This window comes from Orcinus orca, chromosome 20 (assembly GCF_937001465.1).
Source record: "Orcinus orca chromosome 20, mOrcOrc1.1, whole genome shotgun sequence".
Taxonomy (NCBI): Eukaryota; Metazoa; Chordata; class Mammalia; order Artiodactyla; family Delphinidae; genus Orcinus; species Orcinus orca.
In genome coordinates, this window is record NC_064578.1 from 7,011,753 (window position 1) to 7,035,356 (window position 23,604).

The 23,604-nt window shown below is 53.4% G+C and overlaps 2 protein-coding genes and 2 long non-coding RNA genes across 6 annotated transcripts in view; 1 reads left to right on the forward strand and 3 right to left on the reverse strand.

The window, feature by feature from the left end:
• CMIP (c-Maf inducing protein) overlaps positions 1-7,579 on the reverse strand; it is a 238,260-nt gene extending 230,681 nt beyond the window's left edge. The window contains exon 1 of the mRNA XM_033406408.2: positions 6,859-7,579. Coding sequence (XP_033262299.2) covers positions 6,859-7,155 — 297 coding nt within the window. The 5' untranslated portion in view covers positions 7,156-7,579. The remainder of the gene's footprint in view (positions 1-6,858) is intronic.
• A 341-nt stretch (positions 7,580-7,920) lies between these two features.
• LOC117196718 (uncharacterized) lies at positions 7,921-8,735 on the forward strand. 2 transcript variants are annotated; one of them, XR_007474475.1, is made up of 2 exons: positions 7,921-8,061; positions 8,485-8,735. It is a non-coding gene; the product is annotated as an uncharacterized LOC117196718 (long non-coding RNA). The 2 variants fall into 2 exon arrangements; XR_007474474.1 differs by having other exon boundaries at positions 7,950-8,071.
• A 1,556-nt stretch (positions 8,736-10,291) lies between these two features.
• GAN (gigaxonin) overlaps positions 10,292-23,604 on the reverse strand; it is a 101,866-nt gene continuing 88,553 nt past the window's right edge. For both annotated transcript variants that reach the window (XR_007474471.1, XM_033406413.2), the window contains one exon: positions 10,292-10,519. Coding sequence is in view for 1 of the 2 variants with exons in the window: in XM_033406413.2 (XP_033262304.2) it covers positions 10,438-10,519 (82 nt within the window). In the remaining variant the exon portion in view is untranslated. The remainder of the gene's footprint in view (positions 10,520-23,604) is intronic.
• Positions 15,375-22,344, reverse strand: LOC125962763 (uncharacterized). Its single transcript, XR_007474479.1, has 2 exons — positions 18,434-22,344; positions 15,375-16,254 (listed from the first exon to the last, which is right to left on the reverse strand). It is a non-coding gene; the product is annotated as an uncharacterized LOC125962763 (long non-coding RNA).

The following is a 23,604-nucleotide window of genomic DNA, read 5'->3' on the forward strand; positions in this document are numbered from 1 at the left end:
ATATGCTGGGTGCCCATTAATATTCTGTGATAGATGATAACAGCTCCTGGAAGGCAGGGGTGATGACAACTGTAGAGCATTTACTAAGATCCGGGCACTTCCCTGGGTGATCTCTAAGTCCGGTCCAGCCTCAGGGCCTTTGCACTTGCCATCCTCTCTGCCAAGAATGCTCCCCCACTAGATACCATCTCCTTCCCTGAACACCATGTGCAGAGTAGCAAGGCTCCTGGTCCCCAAGCCCCGCACACCCCACCCACCACTGCTCTGTTTTCTCCGGGGCCAGACAGATTTTATAATTACTTACTCAGTGGTTTATTGTCTGTCCCCTACCCTAGTCCAGGAGGGCAGAGACTGGTTTTCCTCAAAGTGCCTACAAACAGTGATATTTATCTGTTGAATGAACTGCCATGCCTTACTCCACCTAATCCTGACATCATGCTAAAAGGAAGTCCCCAGAATGTGAATTTCACAGATAAGGAGGGAGGTTAGGTGACCTGCCCAAGGTCACCCACCAGCTAGGACGCTGCAAGGGCAGGACTCAAGCTTGCCTGTCTGACCCCTCTGCTGCTTCTCCTCCCTCCACCTTCCTGACACCCCAGACACCGGTATGTGGCAGGTGTAAAGAAATGGCTACTGGACATTCAGTTTCACCACAACAATCAACTTCAGCACCAAAACTATGTTCTCTGTGGTCCCCTTCACCTCAACAGACATGAACACCTCCCCCATACACACACACACACACACACGCCTCATCACCCTTTGTAGGGCTCTGCTGGTATCAGCTGAGCTTCCTTTCAACCTCACACGGCCTCCCTCGGTGGCCCGCTGAAGGCACTGGGTGCCTTGTCACCAGAGCCAGGAGCAGGGAAGAGACACTGTCACTTCCTCCTTTTCTCTACCATGGGGCCAGGCGGCTGGCTTCCATCCTGGGGAAGCAGGAAGCCTGGGGACAAAAACGATGCTCTCAGGTGGAGCAGGAAACAGCTCTCCTGGCCATGCAGACCCTTGTCCTTGGGGCAGAGGTCTGCGAGACTGGCCGGAGCCCCCCACCAGTTCCTGGTGGGGCTGGGGGGCCAAACCCTCAGGAGGCTCCCTAGCCAGTGACAGTGAGCCAGACCCAAGCATGCCTCCAGACCGCGGTGACCCCAGGCAGCACTGCCCTTCCCCCCTCTGAGGGAGGGTCAGCTCACCCTTGCAAAGCGCTGGGGGACTAAATATTTTAACACTCACCAAAGAAGGAGGCAAAAAACATTCAAATTATCAAAACACAAACAACTCCACTCAGTCAAAGTGGAAAGTGTCTTGTTGGAAACTGCAAAAGCCTGGGGCTAACCTCAATGTCCAGTGATAGGGGATGGTCTACCTGTATTATTATGGTGCCCCTCTATGATGGAACACCATGCAGCAGGGAAGAGCAGCTGTGCACAGGCACAGATCTAGAATGACTGCCAAAACACACCGTCCAATGAACAATAACGGCACAGAGCTGTGTAAATGCCCAGGATGCTCAGCAAGGATGCAGGGCTGGCCTGCGAGGGGGGGAACTAGGGGCCACGGGCCCGTGGAATAAGACAGAAGCTTCATTTTCCCTTATATGCCTTGTTGTACCATCTGAATTTATTTGATGTGCACGTTACTATTTCAATTTTCCAAAAAAAAAGAGATCTGTATTTTTTTAAAGGAAACTAGACTGTGCCCCCTGAGAAATTTTTCTTAAACTGCTTTCAACCATTTCATTGCTCTCACACATACCAGATCCACTAAATACCCCTAACTTTCCCAAATGCACCGCTCATCTCAGGAGACTTTCCTCTAGAGACTGCCCGTTTTTAAGTAGCAATAATCCCTTGCATTTGGGCAGAATTTCCTGAAGCACTCTCAGGGTAATTAGGAAAACACAAAGTGGAATACAGGCCCCTTGTCATACCCCTACTGTGTGCTGGCCGTCCTGCTAGGTGCTAGTCTGAGTGATCCCCAATCCTTTCAGCAACCCTGTAAATGAGGTAGGATTATCCCACCCCCTTGGAGTTTTGAAAAGCAAGCCCCGGCACGGGAAAGCAAAGCAACGTTCCAAAAGTCACACAGCCAGGAAGTTGTAACCTCAGAATCCAGAGCCCGGTGCAAGTGGCAGCAAACCCCGTTGTGTTGCCCCACGGTGGAGACACCGTGAACCATTTGGCTGCCTTGCTGAATCTCACTTAATCCTTTAATCAAAGGCATGACTTGACCATCTCAGATGTTCATTCCACCAAAACACCAAGGGGATACCATCCATGTGGGCCAAGCTGAGGCCGGCAGTGAGGCACCCTCAGAGAGCTTTGGTTTTTTAGGATGACACGGCCACCAGGCTCCCCCTAAGCCTCACCGGACGTGGTGCCCCAGAAATGCCCTCTCCCACTGCCAGGTGAGTCAGCGGGCTCCCCGGTTGGCACAGAGGAGCGGGCAACACTATACACAGCCACCTGTGGGCCACGGAGCCCCAGCCAGCTCGGCAGCAAAGCCCAGCCATGAGCAGCGAGTGAGACACCTTCAACCTGGACTGGTGCAACTTTGCCAGCGGCTAGAAAAGGCATCTCGGGTTGCGCCAGGAGAATGGCAGCATCAAAACTACTCCTTCCTTAAAATGCTCTTCTTTACTGCAGCCTGGGGAAGGCAGACCACGTGTGCTGTTTACAGGGAATTCAGATTTTTTTCCTCTGCTTCTGTCTCAGCCCCTCCCCTCCACCACCTCCAATCAGACAAGTAACCTGGGCAACAAATTTGATATACTCCAAAATCTTATGACAAATGGCACTGAAAGAAAAAAAAAATTCTTTGTGCTTATTTATGCCACAAAAAAAATCCCATAAATCAAAAGCGGGGAGGACGGGCACAAGGAGGAGGTGTAGGTGACGAAGCGGAGAAACGAACATGCGTGTACGTGTGTGTGCACACAGGCGAGTTCCCACGGGACCTCTGACTACTCGGGAGGACACGGATTTTAATTCCCAAGGGGGAACCACCATCGGGATGAATGCAGCACTCTGACACCCAGTAGGCGCTTCGTAAGCATAAGTCCAAGTTCAGAAGGTTGCCGCCCCCAAGAAAACACCAGACTAAAGAAACCGACGAGAACTGAGGTGACTCCTCTTTTCCTTTCCACAACAGAAAGCCCACAGACGTTTCAATTGAAGCAGCAGAGTGGTGAAAATTTAAAAAACAAGTCAAGGGTACTGTGCCTGTGCTCTGACCCCCGTTTGACCGATTGGACCCTCCCCGTTCTGAGATGCCACCTGCTACATGTTAGAAAAAATAAGGTAAAATAAAAGGTAAGCAGCTGATTCGTACTTCTTTGGTGCAGAGGAGACAAAGCACACGGACAAAGCCCTCTTCCAGAGGACAAACATGCCTAGCAGGTGATCAAATTCAGCCCAGACACGAGAACGGCAAAATGGATTCTTGACCCACGGACCCGAACCTTCTTGGCTACAGCCGACACCATGGTTGGCAACCACAAAAAGCCCAGGGAGGCCCGGGGACTGGGAAGTCTGGACGTGAGAGGGGAATGAGGAACAGCGGCGTCCAGGCCACAGCCTGGGCAGATGCACCCTTCCGCCGGCAAGGTGCGGCCGTGTGTACCCCAGGGAGGGGCGGACACCTCCCAGTCCCCCTCCCGGCAGCCGGGTCACTGGCGCCTTTGTGTTTCCTCCTTTGTTTATGAGTCTTCTGGATCCAAAGTCTCCAGCACAGAGTGCATCGGGCCCGGCGCTGTCACCGGCCATGTCAGGCACTGTTGACTCTGCAAGGATTTAATCAGTAACCGGCCCAGCAGATAGGCACAGGGGCAAGCTCCAACCTGACCCCAGAGAAGGCAAAGTTTACAGCCAGGCCCGGGAGTGAGGCCGCGGGCCCCCCGGGGCCCCAGGCTGAGCCCATCTCCCCGGCAGGGAATGCAGAGAGGTCCGTCCACCTGGGGGGTGTACCCAGCTGGAGCGCCTGCCGGGTGGGACTGAGAGCCCCCGGACGCCTCCACCCAGGCCTGATGCAGCTGTGGTCGTGGAAGCCTGGTCTGTAGCTCTGACTACCATCCAACTGACTGGATCAGAGCAGACAGACCCTGAAAACGGTTTGGGCAGAGGGTGTATTGGGTTTGTTTATGGGTTTGAATCTAGATCAATCACTCTGAGTCTTGCGCCTGAAGCCCACACAATTAACCAGATAATTACCAGATGGTTCTGAGGTGAGCTGTGTAGAGGGCTTAACAAAAGGATGACGTACACTTCATGCAAGGCTATGACCAATACAAAACGCCCGATACCCCCAGCAGCTCGCGGCTGGGCCACAGGGGGCTTTCCGTTGGAGTGAGCTGCACTCAGATTCACCTTTGCTTCGTTTGGGCTCCCATTTCTCAATTGAGTGCTTGGGCCGCACTATAAAATGCAGACAGATTACATAACGCCTGGGCCTCAGGGAAACCCCTCAGGGGCCTGCTTTGCTTCCCGTGGGGGTGGGGGGTGGGGGGCCTGGACACACCAACAACCAGGTGTCTCAGGACGGGACAAGGTCCCCAGTGGTGGTGCCACCCACACCCCTGCCCTGGAGGCCACGGCCTCAGCAGCCCCCCTCCACGCTCACAGGCCCCGGCAGGGAGGGCCGTGCACCCCACCCAAGCCCACCAAGGCCACATGTAAGGACACTCCCTGCCCTGCCCGCGGGGCTCGCCAACGACAGGCGGAGAAAGGGGACAGCCCATTGGACACTCGCGCGTAGTTCCTCCCTCCTCACTTCCCAACGCCACAGCAAGGCTCTGCGAGACAAATCTTGTGCCACGGATGGCCCTCGGCCCCCAGTCCAGAAAATCACGGCTCCTCTCCAGAGAGGCCCAAGACGACGAAGGTGCCACCACCACGCCTGCTTGAGAAGCCAGCGCAGGGCTTCAGGCGCCCTTCCTCCCCACTCTCTCTCTCCAACAGACACCTCTTGAGCAATCAGAGGTAAACTGGGGGAGGGGGAGGGGCACCTTGAGCCTCCAAAGCTGGCTTCCCCCAGCCGTGGGCAGCACAGCACAGCTCCTGGCTTCTCCCGGGGGAGCACGGGAGCTCGGCCTGTCCTTCCCACGGAGGGTCACTGTGCCTCCCAGCCATCTTCTCCTCCCCAACTCCCCTTCACTTTAAGGGGTGACAGAAAGAAAAATAAAGCTTCCCCAGCCCCGGCCAGGGGAAATTCTGAAGCCAGATTTGGAGGCTGCTGACCCCAGGCAGGAACTACTGAGGACACCAGTTCCTCCCTGAATCTGAAACACTGCGCGCTGGCGAATTTTCTGAGGCTCTCCCTCCATCAAATGAAAAGCCAAATGCCGAGGCCTGTGGCTCGGGACAGGTTTGAGAACGTGCACGAGCCTGAGACTGGGACTGGACCGCTTCTCGCCAACCAGGGATCCTCCCCGAGAAAGCAGCCTTTGCAGATTGCACCAGTGTGCCCACAGGAAAGAAAAAATAGGTGTTCTGAGTACGTCGGACCCAAAATTCAGAATAAAAGTCCTCGTGTGCTTCAGTGCCCTGGGGGGGAGGGGGGCGGGGGGGAGCTGTTTCAAGGAGTATGGTTTCTTCTGCTAACTTTTCCCCCTCCCCATTCCCTGGAGCATGTGTCACAGCCTGTGACACACTGCCAAGGGAACATGGATGCCGGGGAAATGTCTGCACATGCTACACGTTTGTGACATGCTATGTAAGCGACACCCTGTTTCCCGGCTGGGTTTTCTTGGCACAGGTGTGGGCAGGCGTTAGATTCAGCGCCCCCGCCCCGACCACCGTGCTTAGTGAACCGGATCACGGTTGCCCCAGAGGGGAGCGTGCATTCTGGGGAAGACGTGCCACCTCTCCATAGAGGACGGGACCCCCTCACAGCAAGGCTCGGGCCCAAGCAGAGCTGGTGCTTTAAACTGTCCTCCTTTCAAAACACAAAGCATCCTGTTCCGGCTCCTGCCCGCCACCCTCCCCCGCTGCGACCCCACCGCAGCCCTCTCTCTCCACCTTGCAGATTTGATTTCAGAAACAGATCGATGACTTCTCTCCCTCTCATGAGGGCGACCCAGTCCCAGCCATGTATTTTAAAACAGTAACAATAACATAATAAAACCTCCAGCAACAAAACACACGTATACAATACTGCATAGACTATACAAGACCAGAACCCCACAGGCCAGCTTCCGCACTAGAACTTGACCGCCCCCCGTGGGGAGGAGATAGCCCAGGACCCCTGCCCCCTCCCCCTCCCCCTCCCCCTCCACTTCCACCCTCCCAGTGTGTCAGTGAAATTTTTTCAGAAAGGGAAGCACCCAGTTTTGCCTGCCAGCCCGGGCAGGAAAAAGACGGGTAGAGAGCAAAGAAAGGAACTGGCTTCTGGAAATTCTTTGGGTTTTGGGGTTTTGAGGTTGTTGGGGTTTTTTTGTTTGTTTTTTCTTTTTTCTGGTTGTTTTGTTTTCCCATCCGCCACAGATCCAGATGTGCTTTCCGAAAGGGAACCCCACCACCATCAGGGCCCAGCCTCGGGGGTCTATCCCAAGGTCCCATCCGTAATTAACACAAGCGCTGGGCCCGGAGGTACCCAAATGCTCAGTCCGGGGTGGGCCAGATCCTCTCCATAATTCTAAGGGTCTCCCCGAGCCCGCCGGCAGGGCAGAGCTTCGGATTCCACAATCCAGTCCGGAGCCCAGGCCAGGAAAGGGGCGCCCGGTTCTTCCCGCCCCCCGGCGCCCTGCAGGCCCCGGGCTCCAGGTGCAGCGGCAGGCAGGGGGCAGCCGGTGGGAGGGGGCGCCTCCCGGGCCCCGAGGAGAGGCGCGGGGGTGCAGGCGCGCCGCCGCGCAGAGCGACTCACCGTGGCGGACGCCAGGCTGTTGTCGGCCAGCGTTAGGTGGTGCGGCTCCCAGCGCCTCAGGAATTTCGAGGTGAGGATCTTGCTGAGAAAGGTCCGCGGGTGCCGGATGACACAGACCTGGATGTCGCCCTCCTGCAGCAGTTTGTACCTCATCCCGTTGCACAGCAGAAGGGCCCGGCGGCAGGGCACGGCGCCCATCTTCGTGCCCTCGGGGGCCGGCACGTCACCCCCCAGCAGCGGCTTGGTCTCCTCGATCTGCCGGGAATCGCCGCCGCCCGAGGTGCTGGTCAGATCCATGGCCGGCCGGCCGGGCCGGGGAGGGGGCCGGGGGCGGGGAGAGGGGCTGTCCCGGCTGCCCGGGCGGCGGGGCCCCCGGTCGGCGTCCCGCACCCCCCCACCCCCCAGGAAGGTGGGGGGGTGTGGGGCTGGGGGCGCCCCGCAAGGGAGGGGCCCGGGCGGGCAGGCGGGCGGGCGGCCGGCGCTCGGTCCTTCCTGCGGGGCTCCGGCTTCCTCCTAGCTCGTCGGATGCATGCTCGCGGCGGCCGGACCGGCTCGGCGGAGGGGCGGGCGGGCGGGGACGCGGGGCAGCGCCGGCGGGGGGGGCCGGGGGCCCGGTGGCGGCGGCGGCGAGCGGGGGCCGCGCGGGCGGGCGTGTCTCGGCCCCGCCGCCCGCTCGTGTGTACAGTACGTGTGTCTGGGCGGCCGTCCGCGGGCGAGTGTGCGGCGGGGGCCGCGGGGGCCGGCTCAGTTGAGAGATTGCAGAAGCCGCTCGGCGCCCGCGCGATTGGTCCCCGCGGGGTCATGTGCCCGCCCCTCTGACGTCAATGGCGGCAACGGCGGCTGCCGCCGCGGCTTCGGCCTCTCGCAGGCGGAGTCCGTCGCCGGGCGGGGACGCGAGGGGCCGAGGCGCGGCTCGACGGGAGGGGGCGGCCCCCGGTGAGGGGGCTGGGGCGGGCGAGCCCTGGCAGGCCCGGGCCCGCCCCGCCCGGAACCTGGGGAGTGGGCGGGGGCCTCGGGGGCGGGGCGCGTGACGTCACGCCGAGCCGCGCCCCCGCCGGTGCCCAGGCCGGTGTCGAGCCGCGCGGCCCGCCTGCCCGACGGTTCTGAGAAAGCGCCGCGGCCCCCGCAGCCCACCCTTACCCCCGCGGCCAGCCGGGATCCGAAATGTCAGCGCCCCGAAACCTGTCCACGCGGATGGCGGAGGTGCGGCCAGGTGCAAACCCGAGGGACAGGGGCCGGGCTGGGCCGGGCCGAAGGTGTGGGGACAGGACCGCAGGCAGGAAGCTGTCCACCTGGCTGGCCAGATGGCGCCACAAGACAGAGATATTTCCTTGAACTGAATGTGTCCCGTCAGTTATCCGGGGAATGAGCCACGCTGCCCTGGCTCAGCCTGCAGCACTCTGCAGGCCTGGTCATTTACAAATGTCTGCCCGCCGTGGCCCTTGGGGTCCTCAGGCCTACTGGGGGGATGGGACAGGCTCCTCAGCCCCACTCCTTCCTTCTGCCCCTGGAGCCTGATTAGTTCCTACTAGGAACCTAGACAACAAAATCCCTCCCCAGCGTTACCGGCGCCCCCCTCCTCTGCCTGCACCCCAGCAGCTCCAGCCTCTTTACCTCTCCCCTCAGGCCGGGACCGGGTCATTCATCTCTGCATCCCCAGGTCCTGCGCAGAGCTGTGAGAGAATCATACTGGAAGCCCCTTTGGGGAGTGAGCTATGGTGTCACTCGGGAACGCCAGCTGTGCAACAAAAAAACGTTCCCTTTCTGCCATCAGGAGTGGCACCAAAAGCCACGCAGCAAGTGCTATGCTCTGAGGTGGGGCTTTCTCACATCCACGCACTTCTGCAGTTAATATCATTAAAACCCCCAGGTCTGTGCCTTTTTTGTTAAGTGAAGGTGTCTCTGTAGTGAACACACAAGTGTGTGAGCATGTGTTGAATTGCATCATGAGTGTCGAAGTTTGTCCACGGCAGCCCTACAGTGGGGACTGCCCCCTCCCCCTCTCTCCCAAGAACAGACAAGATGAGGGCCCCCCAAAACACTCTCACTTGATCCCGGCCGGGGCTGGGGCCAGGGTGGAAGGCAGGGCCCCCGCATGTGTCCCTCACCAGAGAAGACGCATCTCCAGCCTGCCCCGGAGACGGGCAGAGCTGTTCTCTCCTCGTGAGCCCTGGGGAGGCACAGTTAGGCGGGAAAATGGGGAATTCACTGACTCCCCACAGCCTGCTGGCAAATTCTGTTCTTGAAGTTCTGAACATCAACGGCCTTGAGAAAACCATCAAGCAAGGAGGAGTCAGGCAAGCCAGAGACCCCACCCGGTGACACAGACGTGGATGCCGGAGGTGGGGATGGCAGGTGGTTGTGACCAAGACGCCCAGGCCACGCCGCCAAGGGGGTTAGGTCTGTTGTCCGAACCTTGATTGAGCTCCTGCTGTTTGCCGGTTGCAGGAGTAATTCCCCGCGTCCTAAGCATGCACGCAACTTTTCCTTCTCACAGCAACCCATGACACAGGGTTGACCCATCAGCATCCCCTCCTGCAGGTGAGGATGCAGGGAGACTGCCAGGCTCACTTGGCTAGCCAGGACTGGGCCCCGGTGCGGAGCTCAGGGTCTAAGACCACGTAAAGACAATGACCGCACTGTGCTTGGGGCTACAGGGAGGGGGAGGGGCGTATCTAACCCAGCCGGGCTGTGGCACTGGGGACACGTCCTGACTCCAAGAGGTCTTTAGGAATCAGGTAAAGGGGAAAGGTGCTCCTGGAAGGGGGGACGGCACATACAAAGGCAAAGAGGTGGGAAGACCCTCAGCCTGTGCAGGAAACTCCAGACTTTTTTTGTTGTTTTTTATTTTATTTATTTTTGGCGGCGTTGGGTCTTCGTTGCTGCATGCGGGCTTTCTCTAGTTGCAGCGAGCAGGGGCTACTCTTCGTTGCGGTGCTCGGGCTTCTCCTTGTGGTGGCTTCTCTTGTGGCGGAGCACAGGCTCTAGGCGCGTGGGCTTCGGTAGTTGTGGTGCACAGGCTCAGTAGTTGTGGCTCGCGGGCTCTAGAGCGTAGGCTCAGTAGTTGTGGCGCACGGGCTTAGTTGCTCTGCGGCATGTGGGATCTTCCCAGACCAGGGCTTGAACCTGTGTCCCCTGCATTGGCAGGCGGATTCTTAACCACTGTTCCACCAGGGGAGCCCCAGACATTTTGCCAAGGCATGCAAGGAGCCCAGGGGATGCAGGGCAGAGGCCTCAGAGGTGAGCAGGGGCTGAGCGGGCAGTACCTTCAAATGCAGGCCCAGGGACCAGACTCTGCCCTGAGAGCAGTGGGAAGCCACCACGTAGGGCATGCAGGGAGCGACTTGTAGATATCACCTTCATAAGGTCACTGGCCACAGCATGACATGGACAAGATTTGCAGAGCGGCAGCCCGGAGGCAGGGAGGCTGGTGAGGAGGCTGTTGAGGGTACCTGGGAGGGAGGTGATGGGGTCCAGCAGGAAATCATGGAGTGGGGAGGCTCGGTGGCAGACAAAGCAGCTGCTGTCCACTCGAGGGACATCTGTGGACCCTCCTCTCCCTGTTCAGGGGGCAAAACTTCAGCAAACGCGATTTACCAGGAGGCAGAGGATCCCTGATTTTATCCAGACATCCTCAACACTGCTTGATATGGTGGTTGATCTGTAAGCACTAAACACGAACAGCATGATAAAATGACCAGCACCCAAGTGCCAGGTACTATGTTGGGGGTGTTATATATATATACATATATATATATATATTTTTTTAACATCTTTATTGGAGTATAATTGCTTTACAATGGTGTGTTAGCTTCTGCTTTATAACAAAGTGAATCAGCTATACACATACATATGTTCCCATATCTCCTCCCTCTTACGTCCCCCCTTCCACCCTCCCTATCCCACCCCTCTAGGTGGTCACAGAGCACCAAGCTGATCTCCCTGTGCTATGCGGCTGCTTCCCACTAGCTATCTGTTTTACGTTTGGTAGTGTATATATGTCCATGCCACTCTCTCGCTTCGTTCCGGCTTACCATTCCCCCTCCCCCTGTCCTCAGGTCCATTCTCTACGTCTGCATCTTTATTCCTGTCCTGTGGGGTCATTATATATCGATATTTGTTCTCCTTTCTTCCAACCAACCCAGAAGGCAAAAATTCTTACCATCCCCATCTTAAGGGCGAGGAAGTTGAGTCTCAGAGAGGATCAGACAACCATAGGGATCCAGCCAAGATTTGTACCCGAAATTCTGACCTGGAAGTCCATGTTTTTCCCGCTCCTCCTTTGTTAAGGTTTTCCTGAGCAGGGACTCAGGAAGAAAGTGTTGAATCTGATCAATGTCATCTTTCAATAAGCATATTTCTTGGCCTGAGTTTGATGTCAGTGATATGGAGCCCCCAAGATGCTGCCAGAAGTTCCTTGAGAACAGAAACCAGGAGCTCCTGGTAGACAGCGGCACGCAGTGCCTGCAGGCAAATAGGCAGTGACTTTTGGTCAGACTCTCCTATCCTCTGTTGCCTAGGCACGTGCAGGCAGTAGGTCGAGGTCAGTAAGTGAGGGTGTGAGAAGGTGGGACACGTTGATAGCTGGTGATACGCAGAGCCCCTCGCCTCCCACTGTCCCAGGTTCCTGACCTAAAAATGAGTAAGTCCGGCTGTCAGATTCCTTCAGAAGTCCCCTCCCTCCAGCCCGCCAGCCTCTGTAGGAGACACAAGCCCATCAAGTTTCCACTGATGGATCATGTACCCGGGTCATCCTTGGTGCCACGAGAACCCTGACTCTGCCAAGAACAGTGCAGGCCCCCTAGAGTTCACCCTCCCGGCGTCAAACTTCAGAGGGTTATGGAGCAGCAGGAAGGGCACGCAAGTTCACAAACGCTTCACTCTCCTCGGTTCCCCATTGGCCAGTTGACTCACAAAGGTCACCAGACAGAGCTGCCACGTTCTGCATCCTTTGCTGGCAGTCCCAAAGAGCAACGTTCTGCTCTCACCTGCTCACTGGAAGTACCTCTCCCACTCGGGTCAGCAAGTGGGAGACTTATTACCACTACGGGCTTACCCCGGGCCGTACTGGTGGAGAAGCTACTCCGCCTGAGGAGCTGGGAGAATGCAGTGAGCAGGCAGGGAACTGCCCTCGTGAGCTCACATCTCAACCCCAAGGTCCCTCAAGTCACCCCTGGAGCCAACTCAGAGCGGAAAGACAGACCCGTTACCCTGGCTGCCCACAAAGGGGTCCCTGGTGGGGAGGAGAGCGTAGGAGCTGACGGCCAGCCCTAGAAGAGGACCACCTAAGCACCCGCTTCTAGCAGCCCTGCCCCTTCCGGCAGACGCCCACAGGTGGGTGTCCTCCTCGGACTGGTCTCCAGGGGAGATCCTCGGCAGCCTTTGCCCAGCTCCCTCCTTGCCCCCGCCCCCAGCTATGAAAGGGTGCACGAACCCAACACACTGTACCCTGCAAGAGGGCAGGGTCCATTCCAGTTCCGCGCATCACTGTGTCCGGTGGCGTGCTGGTGAAATGTTTAACCATCGGCTTGCGGGGGGCGGGGAAGCCCTGATTTATAGCATTTGACAATTCCCCAGTTGGAAATATTCCCACCATGGCTGTTTTCAGGTTATCAACATGCATCACTGAACGTGAAGTTGGGAAGAGACGCACCCCATTGTAGAGTGTTTCTACCCTACAGATAGAACATTCCAGGGGGCAGCAAACAGTGGCTGAGGGGCCAGACTCAGCTCATGGCTAACAAAGGCTAAAATATTTACTACCTGGCCCTTTTACAGAAGAAGTTTGGCGACCCCTGAAAGAGACATAAATAACCTACAGAATGGAGATACAAAATGTAGTATAATATGTAGTCAAATAATTAGGAAGTGGTGAGTTTTATTACCTTTTTAAGAATATGATTTATTTAATCGTAACTTTATATTAATTCAATCTTGTTTAATGGCTGTTGGACAACCAGCTTGCAAAATTCATGAAAAATTAACAATCAGCTCTCATGAGCCAGTATAGGTCAGCTTGAGCAGGTCCCTGCCTGTTCTGGCCCAGAGAAGATGCACTATGGTTATCTGTTGAATGGTTGGAAATCAAACTGCAACACCAACGTTCTAACCACTAGGCAACCTTGCCCTGCTTCCTTCCTTCCTTCTTTCATTCAGTTCCATTAAACATGTGTCTGTTAGCACCTACTGAGTGCCAAGGACTTTGTTGGGAACTACAGATCCAGCTCACACAAGATGCTGCCCTCATGGGCTCATAGTCGAGCGAGGGGAATCAGACACCCCTCCTCCCCCAATCATCCCCCCTCAAAAAAAAAAGTATGCGAGGAAGAAAACAAACTCCTTGCCCTTTCCTTTACCAGCTCTGTGTATCTTTGGTTGATTTACTATAAAATGGAACTGCAACGGTACCTTTTTCCAGAGTCAAAGGAATTAAGTGAGATAATGAATGTTGAGCTCACAGCCTGGCACTGGGTTAGCACTTAGAATAAGCGTTGGCTATTTTGTGTTGCCACTGTCATTTTAGAACCCATGTTTCCACGGCCCTGATCGCAGGTGCTCCTCTAGATCACTTCTCCAAACGTTTCCCATCTGCCCAACAACTGGGATACAGATACCCAATACAGCACCTTCGCAGGGTTTTCAACTTTGGTGCCATTAACATTTACGGCTGGATCATTCTTGGCGGTAGACAGCTGTCCTGACGACTTCAGGGTGTTTAGCAGAATCCTTGGCCTTAACCCACAGATGCCAGGAGCAGCCACAATTTGTGACAACCAAAATGTCCCCAGACGTTACCCCATGTCACCTGGGAGGCAAAATCAGCCCCGATTGAGAACCCCTGGTTTAAAGGAAGACATTTTTCCCACCCTGTCAGCCGGTACAGGCTGCTCCCCAGCCAGCCTGTGGTTCCCAGTCTGGGGGAGATTATATTGTCCACGTTCATGCAACGGCACGTCCTTCCTCAGATGCCACTTCCCAGGGGCCGGAGGAAACTCGCAGCCAGCTTTATCAGACTGTCAAGGAACACGAGGACCCACAGGATGAATAAGGTGCAACCTGTTTTGAGTCGTGTTTTTGGAGCCCTTTAATGGCATGAAGCCATGCCTGTAATCATATGCCAAGCACCAAAAGCAGACGACAGAATCGTTTGTTCTTAATTTCATAGCTGCTCATGGCACTGTTGCTTTTGGGAAACGCTCTGGAAGCTCCACCTGAAAACTGTCTCAAAATTACATCATCCAGGAGAGCATTCCCGAACCTCTTTTTTTTTTTTTTTTTGCGGTACGCGGGCCTCTCACTGTTGCGGCCTCTCCCGTTGCGGAGCACAGGCTCCGGACGCGCAGGCTCAGCGGCCATGGCTCACGGGCCCAGCCGCTCCGCGGCGTGTGGGATCCTCCCGGACCGGGGCACGAACCCGTGTCCCCTGCAACGGCAGGCGGACTCTCAACCACTGCGCCACCAGGGAAGCCCCCGAACCTCATTTTTAATAGGCATGAGACACCAGCATAACGGAACACACACTCTGTACCGATGGCATTTAATGTACTGATTGAATAATAAAATGTGCTTATTCTCCTGGTATAGGGAGAGGAGTCATGTTTTCATCCTGAAGTTGGGGAACATCCCCCTTCTGCTTCTGAGCTGATGTGAAGTCAGCCCATTTTCTAGGCTCACGGGTGGGGAAGAAGGGAGGAGCGGGTGGTAGCACGATTGCTACTTCACAGCCTCTGATACTGGGTGGCTGAGTGATGACTGTGCCACCCTGCCCACTTCTCTGGTTTGGGGGATTTGGGGGTGCAAAGGTGGGCATCAAAGGAACATGGAGTACCACCCGCTCTGCCTTTCTTTCTCACTCTCCCCAAATAATTAAATCTGAGGTTAATTTTTTTTTAAAGTATCACAGAGGATTGAACATTTATCTGGAACTAATCTTTGTTACACACAATCAGTGGATTCATTTATATACACACACCAAAACCTTAATAGCGGTTACCTCTGGAGTGGTGGGATTACAGGTCATTCTTTTCCCTTTTGACATCAACATCATCAAAGTATAATTTACATGAAATAAAACGCACCCACTTTAAAAGAACAGGTTGATAAGGGCTGACGAATGTCTACATCCAGGTAACTACCACCCCAATCAAGGTACTGACGTAGAACATTCCCACAACCCAAGAAAAGTTTCTTACGCTCCTCTGCCGTTGATTCCAGCCACCCACTTCCGGACCTAGGCAACCCCGGATCTGCCTACTGTCACTACTTCTTGGACCGCATATAAATAGAGTCAAAAGATACATCCTCCTTCGGGTCTGACCCCTTTGATGCGGCATAACAATTTTTGCAATCCATCTGTGTTGGTGCACGTATTGTGGTCTGTTCCTTTCGTGGCTGACTAATCTAAGCATTACACGGCTGTAACAATTACAGGGAAATATTTGTTTTCTTCTTTATGCCTCTCTTCCCACCCCCCAAGCCCAAATTTTCTAAAATGAACACGCATTGATTTGTTTCACTTTTTAAAATGAAGACGAATGCCATTCGTTTGTGTTAAAATTCACGGGGACTTTATGAAGAGCCCGAAGGCCAGGCTGCTGCTGACTCGTGGAAGTGGATGCCTCGCACAGCTCCACGGAGGACTGAAGGCCATGGATCATATTTTTAAAAATAAAAACCACTGTGTTTTTCAGATTAATTGCATCTCTCTCCCACACCAGCCTTTGCGGTGAGCTGCTCAAATTGACCAATTTAAATGTGACCTCACTTCTTTCCCCTTCATCCGCTCTGAGTCAGTTGCTAAGAAGCAAAAGGAAAGGAAGTATCGGAGGGGGGCAGGGAAACGTGTTACATGTGTGGAGTACGTGTGGCTCTTCCCAAACTTCCCCACACCCCCCTTTCATCAGCTGAGGCACGATCAAGGGTTTGTGCGAGATCCCAGAGCAGGAGAGCAGAAGGATGCCATCCAGGGGCTCCAGGTAGGATGGGAAGGAGGCTGAAAGCACAAACTTTGGATCTGGAGCCCAGCTGTCCACCTTACTCAGGTGGGTGATACTAGCCAAACCTCTTAACCTCTCGGAACCTCAGTCTTTTCATCTGTGAAACAGAGACCCAATCGTGATACTCACAATCGAGCAAATGAGATAATGCATGTAAAGTGCCCAGAACAAGGTTTAGGAAGAAGTCAGTGCCCGATACATGGTAGGGAAATAAATGGTTGCTCAACTCCTGGTGCCTTCTTTCTTCAACCACAGCACGAAACTGAAACTGCAGTCTGCTTGGGCTGACAGGAGAGGAGTGGACATTTTCCTCTACTAACTCCAGGGAGCAGACCCTCGCAGACGCAAAGAAACACGGGGAAGTCAGGCTGCGGCAACCAGGTATTCACCAAGACCCCGGCTGCAACAGAAACCAATCAGAGTAGCTTCAGAAAGGGTGGAAATGGCTTTTCAGGAATCGAGGGTGTCTCCCAGAACCCCAAGGGCATAAAGGTAGGCAGGTCTCAGCAAGAGCCAGAAGCCAGGGACCCAGGAGCTTCTCTCTGCCCTGTGTACCTGCTTCTCTCTGACTCATCCTTCCCCCCCATCCTGGCTTTCTCTGCTGTGTTGCCTCCGCCTGACAGAAGGTGACCACTCGAGAGACCAGCAGGATCAACAAACTAGGAGCTCTCTTTTGGTCCAGTTCTAAGGGAAGAACTTGGTTGCTCAGTTGGCCCAGATGCCCACCCTAGCCAGTGTCCGAGCCGAGCTGCACAAATATGGCTGCTGGCAACCCGCTCCTTAGAGGTGAGGAGGACGGTCAGGTGGGCCACTGTGATCTGGTCAGACCCCCCCCACCCCAAGAAACGTCTTATCCCAAATAACAACTACTTCTTTCATTGTGTTCCCCAACCTTGTGCATTTCTTGACTTTATTAATAATAGTAGCAAATAACCACATAGGGCTTACTGTGTGCCAGCCACTGGTGTAAGCACTTCGCCTATGTGGATTCCTTTAAGTTAATCCTCACAAAATTGCAATGAGGTTTACTGTGCCCATTGTACGGATGAGGAAACTGACAAGCAGGGAGGTTAATTAACTTGCCAAGGTCACACTTGAACTCAGCCAATCTGGTACCAGACTCCTTCTCTTAGCCACCACGCCATGTTGCCTATTTTAGCCCCAATCATGTTTTTTATAATTTCTCTGTTAGCCCATGTCTCTCAAAAAGAGAGGAAAAAGACGAGGAAGGGGATGAACACCATCTCTGACATTTCGCAAAAGCCTTTTACAGTAGACAATGGAAAATGCTGGAACTTTGCTGGCTGTCCTCACTGTTTCATTTTGAGCTGTGGGAGTCAGGGGGGACAGGCATGACAGCATTGTTATTGCCTCTCCACGCCGCCCTGTGACACTCCCCTGGCCTGGACCACCTGGGGCAGGACCTGTAGCTTCTTAACCTGCATGCAATGGGTGCTCAGTAAGGTGGTTTTTGCCAAGAAAATGTGTTCCCCGCATTACAGTTTTCAAAGCACTTCCAAGACAGGCAAAAGATCAGTTAATATACTGTCCCCGTGATACCTCAAGGAAGGGGAGTCCGTGGGAAGAACAGACACGTGAGAACCCAGCCAACGCTGAACAACCAGGCCCTGGGAGGAACAGGAATCACGGCAGGGTCTGCACAAAGCCTCCTCTCTCCTCTCTGCCTTTTGTCCTGATCTCTCTGGGATTCTGGTCCAGTGGCTCATGGGACTCTGACTGCCTCTGCTATGTGTCTGGCACTGGGCCTGAATGGCCAACTCAGCCCATGCACCAGGGCTGTGGGCACCATCTCCCAGCTTCCCACCACCTCCAAATGTCCAGGTGAGGAATCTGATGGATGGCTGGATTTTATCCATACAGGCCCCGAGTCTCAGGTTCTTTGGCCCCAGGCTCAAAGAAGGAAAGTAACTTGCCCAAGGTCTCCCAGAGGGGAGGCCACCAAGTCAGGATACTGGCCTGTCAGCACCCGGACTCCTTTCCTGGGCTGCTGTAACAAGGCACCACAGCCTGGGTGGCTTGGACAGCGGAAATGTACTGTTTCACAGCTCTGGAGGCTAGAAGTTCTAAACCAAGGTGTCAGCGGGTCTGGTGCCTTCTGAGCGCTGAGAAAAGGACCCGTTCTGTGCCTGTCCTGTAGCTTCTGCCGGTTTGCTGGCCATCTCTAGCTTGTAAACAGAGGCATCTCCCCAAGCTCTGCCTTCAAGTTCAAGGCATTCTCCCTAGGTATGCCTGTGTCCAAACTTCTATTTTTATAAGGACACAGTCATACTGGATGAGGGGCCCACCCTATTCCAATGTGACCTCATTTTAACTTATTACCTCTGCAACAATCCTATTTCCAAATAAGGTCACAGTTCTTATTTGGCGGTACTGGGGGCTAGGACTTGGACATCTTTTTTTTTTTTTTTTTCCCTTGGTTGTGCTGCGTGGCTTGTGGGATCTGGACCGCCAGGGAATTCCCCTTTGGACATCTTTTTTGAAGGGCATAATGTGACCCCTTACAGAGCCCAAAGCCGGCTTTGGAAGTACCACTCCGTTCTACCCCAGCCAGTTCTCACCGTAACGCCCTGGTTCCTCATGGCCCTGGAAGGCTTTGCTCATCCTGTTTTCCCTGGAACAGGCATGGACACAAGTCTGTCCTCCAGCTCACATGGGAGCAGTTCCCAGGAAGCAGCCGTGATTCAGGAGAACCCACTGGGGCACCCTGGGCGGGGCATTAGGGAGCTTTTATTCAGACGGTGGCCCATTGTCTGACCTTCTCCACCATGCTCCAGTGTCATCAGGCAACTGCAGAGGCATTAAACCTGAACAGCTCACAATGGACTAATGAATTTCATTCAGCGTGGATGACAATGACCCAGGCATCAAAGCCGGCTGGTGTGACCTCTGGCCTTGCGGTTTCACAATGGTGATGGTGGACAGGTGGCTGGGTCCTGGGCCAGAGATTCAGGCAAGTGATTCATTTCTATATTTATTCACTTCTCTATTTGGTTTGGCTAAAAATCTTCAGCAGATTTTCCTCGAAGGTGAATCAGCCACACCTACCCCGATGATTAGCTGCATCTCGGAAGCCCAGGATCTGGGTTCAGGAAAAGTCGGTCCTGCCCATTTCTTCAGCCTTGACAGACATCAGCAACCCTTTGTGGAATGCTACCTAAGATCACAGGGCAGGAAGGGGCCGGGTGAGCAGTGGAATCCAGGACGGTGTAGCTACAGTCTGTATTCATTTGGTACTTTGACTTGGTGACTCACAGTTTTGAGCCTGGACTGGGTGTTTGCCTCCTTGAAAGGAGAAGTGCTGAGGGCATCACCAGTGCCTCCAGGTCCCAGCAGCTGCGACGCCCTCCTTCATCCCCAGGGAGCAGTCAGTGAGACGGAACACTGGCCTTGCCACAGCTAAAAGAAAGCCCTATGGGGCTCTCGGTCCACCCCTCCTATTTTGCAGGTGGGAGAAACTGAGGTTCAGAGAAGAGAAGGAGCCTTACCCAAGACCACACAGGTGATGGATGGGTGGCAAATCCAGGCTCAGAGCTCCTGATCCCCCAACCCAGAGCTCTCCCCCACCCCCAAGCTCCTGCTTTTCTTCTCCAGCTGCTGATGGAGGAGGCCGGATCCTTTGTATTTCTCATCTGTCTGCCTGTTGTCGGAGTCTGTGGAGTCAAGTCCCTGGGGGAGGCTCATCTTCCTCTTTCCCATCTGCCCCAGCCCCTCGAAACCAGGCTGTGCGCTCCCTCGCCGTCCCAATGATGTGTGCTGTTGCTTCCACCCTCTCCTGGGATTTCTGCAGCTTTTCACACTTTACTGCGTTTCCTCTGGGCCTCCCTCCTGGTGTCACCACCCTCAGCCCCCAGGAAGGGGCCAGACCTGGGTCCTGGCCCCCAGATTCCACCCGGGGCATTTCCTTTGAGCCCCTCTGGCTCTGTTTCCCACCTGGACACTCCCTCATTCTGCCATCTTCAACTGCCCGATGCTGGCGGTCCTTCCTCAGGGCCTAGTGGATAGGGTGGGCCCAGCAAACAAAGTGAAGACAGACCCCCTTGTGGCTACAAATCAACGTAACTTTGAAAAGTCTAGCAGCCCAGGAATGCTTTTAAACTTTTTTTTACAAAAAGGATATATTTTCACTTGGGAAAAATCAGAAGATATGGATGAAGAACAAAACAAGTCATAATGGATGTTAATTAGGTACCTACTACATTCTAAGCACTATGCACATATTAGCTCATTTAATCCTCAAATGAGCAATCCTACACGACAAATGACATGATTTCTTCAACAAATAAATGGCAACAAAACAAAACAAAAACATGACAGCAAGGAGAGTGTTGAGGTTAAAAGAAACTTAAAAGTGCTACCAACTGTAGAGAGACAGGTAGATAGGCAAGTGACAAAGCACAGTAAACATGTCAGTGGTTCAACCTAGGGGGTGACACACGCGCTCACTGTAAAATCCTTCTGCCTTCGCTGGATATTTGAAAATTGTCCTATTAAAACTCCGGGGAAGGGATTTGCCTGGTGGCGCAGTGGTTAAGAATCCGCCTGCCAATGCAGGGGACACGGGTTCGAGCCCTGGTCTGGGAAGATCCCACATGCCGCGGAGCAACTAAGTCTGTGCGCCACAACTACTGAGCCCGCGTGCCACACCTACTGAAGCCTGCACACCTAGAGTCCGTGCTCCGCAACAAGAGAAGCCACCGCAATGAGAAGCCCATGCACAGCAACGATGAGTAGCCCCCGCTCGCCGCAACTAGAGAAAGCCGGTGCGCAGCAACGATGACCCAACACAGCCAAAAGAAAAGAACAAAACTCTGGGGAAATGGATATATCAGGCAAATGAAATGTGTGGATCTTGTGAATCCCGATTCAAGCAAATCAAACTTAAAAAGCATTTATGGGACAACCGAGGACGATTATACACTGATCAGACTTTAGATGATTTCAGAAATTGTTTTTTAAAAAATTTTAGGCACGATAATGGTATTGTGGTGGGTTTTTTTTTTAAGAGTCTCTTTGTTTGGGATTTGCTTTAAAATAACAGCCGGAGGAAGGGTGGGGAGGTAGAGATGAAACAAAATTGGCAATTTATTGCTACCTCTTGGCCCTGGGTAATGGAGGTTCACTAGACTATTTCTTCTTCTTTTGTGAAGGCTTGAACGTTCCCATAATAAAGAGTTAAAAAGAAGAAAAACACTCATAGTTTGCACTTGAGGAAACTGAACTGAGGTTTAGAGACGTCAGGTTATTTGCCCAAGATCTTGTAGCCAGAAATCCCTTAATAGGGATTCAAGAAAAAAATTCCTGGAACTTCCCTGGTGGTCCAGTGGGTAAGACTCCACGCTCCCAATGCAGGGGGCCTGGGTTTGATCCCTGGTCGGGGAACCAGATCCCGCATGCATGCTGCAACTAAGAGTCCGCACGCTGCAACTAAGAAGCCCGCGTGCCCCAACTAAAGATCCCACATGCCGTAATGAAGATCCAGCGTGCCACAACTAAGACCCTTCACAGCCAAAATAAATAGATAAATAAATATTAAAAAAATATATATTCCTACCTGACATCCTATCACGCAATCTTCACACCTTGGTGAATTATCCAGAACTTCTGTGCATGTCAAAGGATTGTACATGACTTAAAATATGTGTATATACACTGCCTGACTCCATCCCTGGGCAACATGAATCATGTCAGTGTTGTCCTCAAGCATCTCTTTCTGACGTGGAACTCCGGAAAAGGAACTCACCCATATGGAGGGCCTTCTGAGCTAAGTAGTCCCGCCCGGCCGATTCAGAGGGTGCTCGTGGAGCCTCCAGCATTACTGCTAGTCATGTGATTGTCCCTGTTTTTACAGAGAAGGAAATGAACTCAGAAAGGAGAAGCAGCTTGTCCAAGGTCACAGACCTAATCACTGATAGGAAAGTCATGCCCGTATTTGATGATGTGACTTGGTGAAGGTCTGTCTGCCCCTGTTGCCTGGAGCCTTCAGCAGGGCAGCAACCTTGTTGGCTTCCCTCATGGCCATACAGCACCTGAACACGAGAAATAAAGCCACATGGACAGAAGAATGCACAAAGAGGTGTGGCTGCGATTTGAATCCCCCCTCCGCCAATCAACTACTATACTAGGCATCCTTTTTGTAACAAACCCATGGTAAAAGACACATAACATATAATGTCCACTTAACCACTGGATAAATGTACAGCTCTGAGCATTAAGTGTAGTCACACTGTTACACAACCATGACTACCATCCACCTCGAGAACTTTGCAACTTCCCAAACTGAAACTCTGTCCCCGTTAAACACTAACTTCCCTCTTCCCCTCCCCCCAGGCCCTGCAACCACAGTCTACTTTCTGTGTCTATGAACAATCTGACTACTCCAGGTCCCTCATATAAGGAGACTCGTATGGCATTCGTCCTGTGTGTTTGGCTTACTTCACTTAGCATAACATCCTCAAGGTTCATCCATGTTGTAACATGTGTCAGAATTTCCTTCCTCTTTAAGGCTGAATAATATTCCACTGTGTGGACAGACCACATTTGTTTGATCCATTTATTTGTGGATAATGGACATTTACATTGTTTTCACCTTTTGACTATTGGGAATAATGCTGCTGTGAACACGGGTGGACACACATCTATTCGAATCCCTGTTTTTCCTTATGGGTAGATGCCCAGAAGTAGGACTGCTGAAAAATACTGCAATTCTCTTTTTTTAGACACTCTTCTTTTTTTTTTTAAGATTTATTTATTATTTTTTCATTTATTTTAGGCTGCATCAGGTCTTAGTTGCGGCACGCGGGATCTTCATTGAGGAACGCGGGATCTTTTCTCGTCGCGGTGCGCGGGCTCTTTGTTGTGGTGCGTGGGCTTCTCTCTAGTTGTGTCACGCAGGCTACAAGGCACGTGGGCTCTGTAGTTGTGGCGCATGGGTTCCAGAGAACGAGGGCTCTGTAGTTTGCGGCACGCAGGCTCTAGTTGAGGCATGCGAGCTCAGTAGCTGTGGCACGCGGGCTTTTAGTTGCCCCGCGGCATGTGGGATCTTAGTTCCCCGACCAAGGATTGAATCCTCGTCCCCTGCATTGGAAGGTAGATTCTTTACCACTGGACCACCAGGGAAGTCCCTAGGCACGCTTCTGAATCAATTTTTAGGCTGCATGTTTCACCTAATCAGGCACCTTTCCGTGTTGCCATGTTTTTGTAATTTTGGTGGCCAGTCGTGGGTCCCAGCAAGGTAGGTCAGTTCCTGCAGGCTTGCTGCCCTCCTCCTGAAACCTCCTTCCTGGCTTAGCCTGGTCCACCAGAGAAAACTTATCCCTCATGACTTAGTTTCATGGACTCAGACCAGCTTCGGGCCACTGGATCACACCTGAGACTTCCCTGGGTGTCCATTTCCTAATTGACATTATGTGATCCTTCGGGCCATCACAAGTAGAACCTCCCCCCTCACTGTGGAGGCAGCAAGTGTATCCTCCTCTCCTCTGCTCTCTCCCTTCCCCGTCTACTTCTAAGTCTCTTCCTTGGTCTGCATGACGCTCAAATGTTATTGAAGTAATTAAGTAATTACCTTCTCTCCTGGGGGTTATGTCCAACTTTTCAATATTACTAACAAAGCCACAACGAGAAGATCTTTTTTTCCACACTGTTGAATCAGTTCCTTAAGATATGTTCCCAGGAATGGGATAACTCATCACTGGATTTGGGAATCGGGGAGGAAATAAAAGAAAAATGG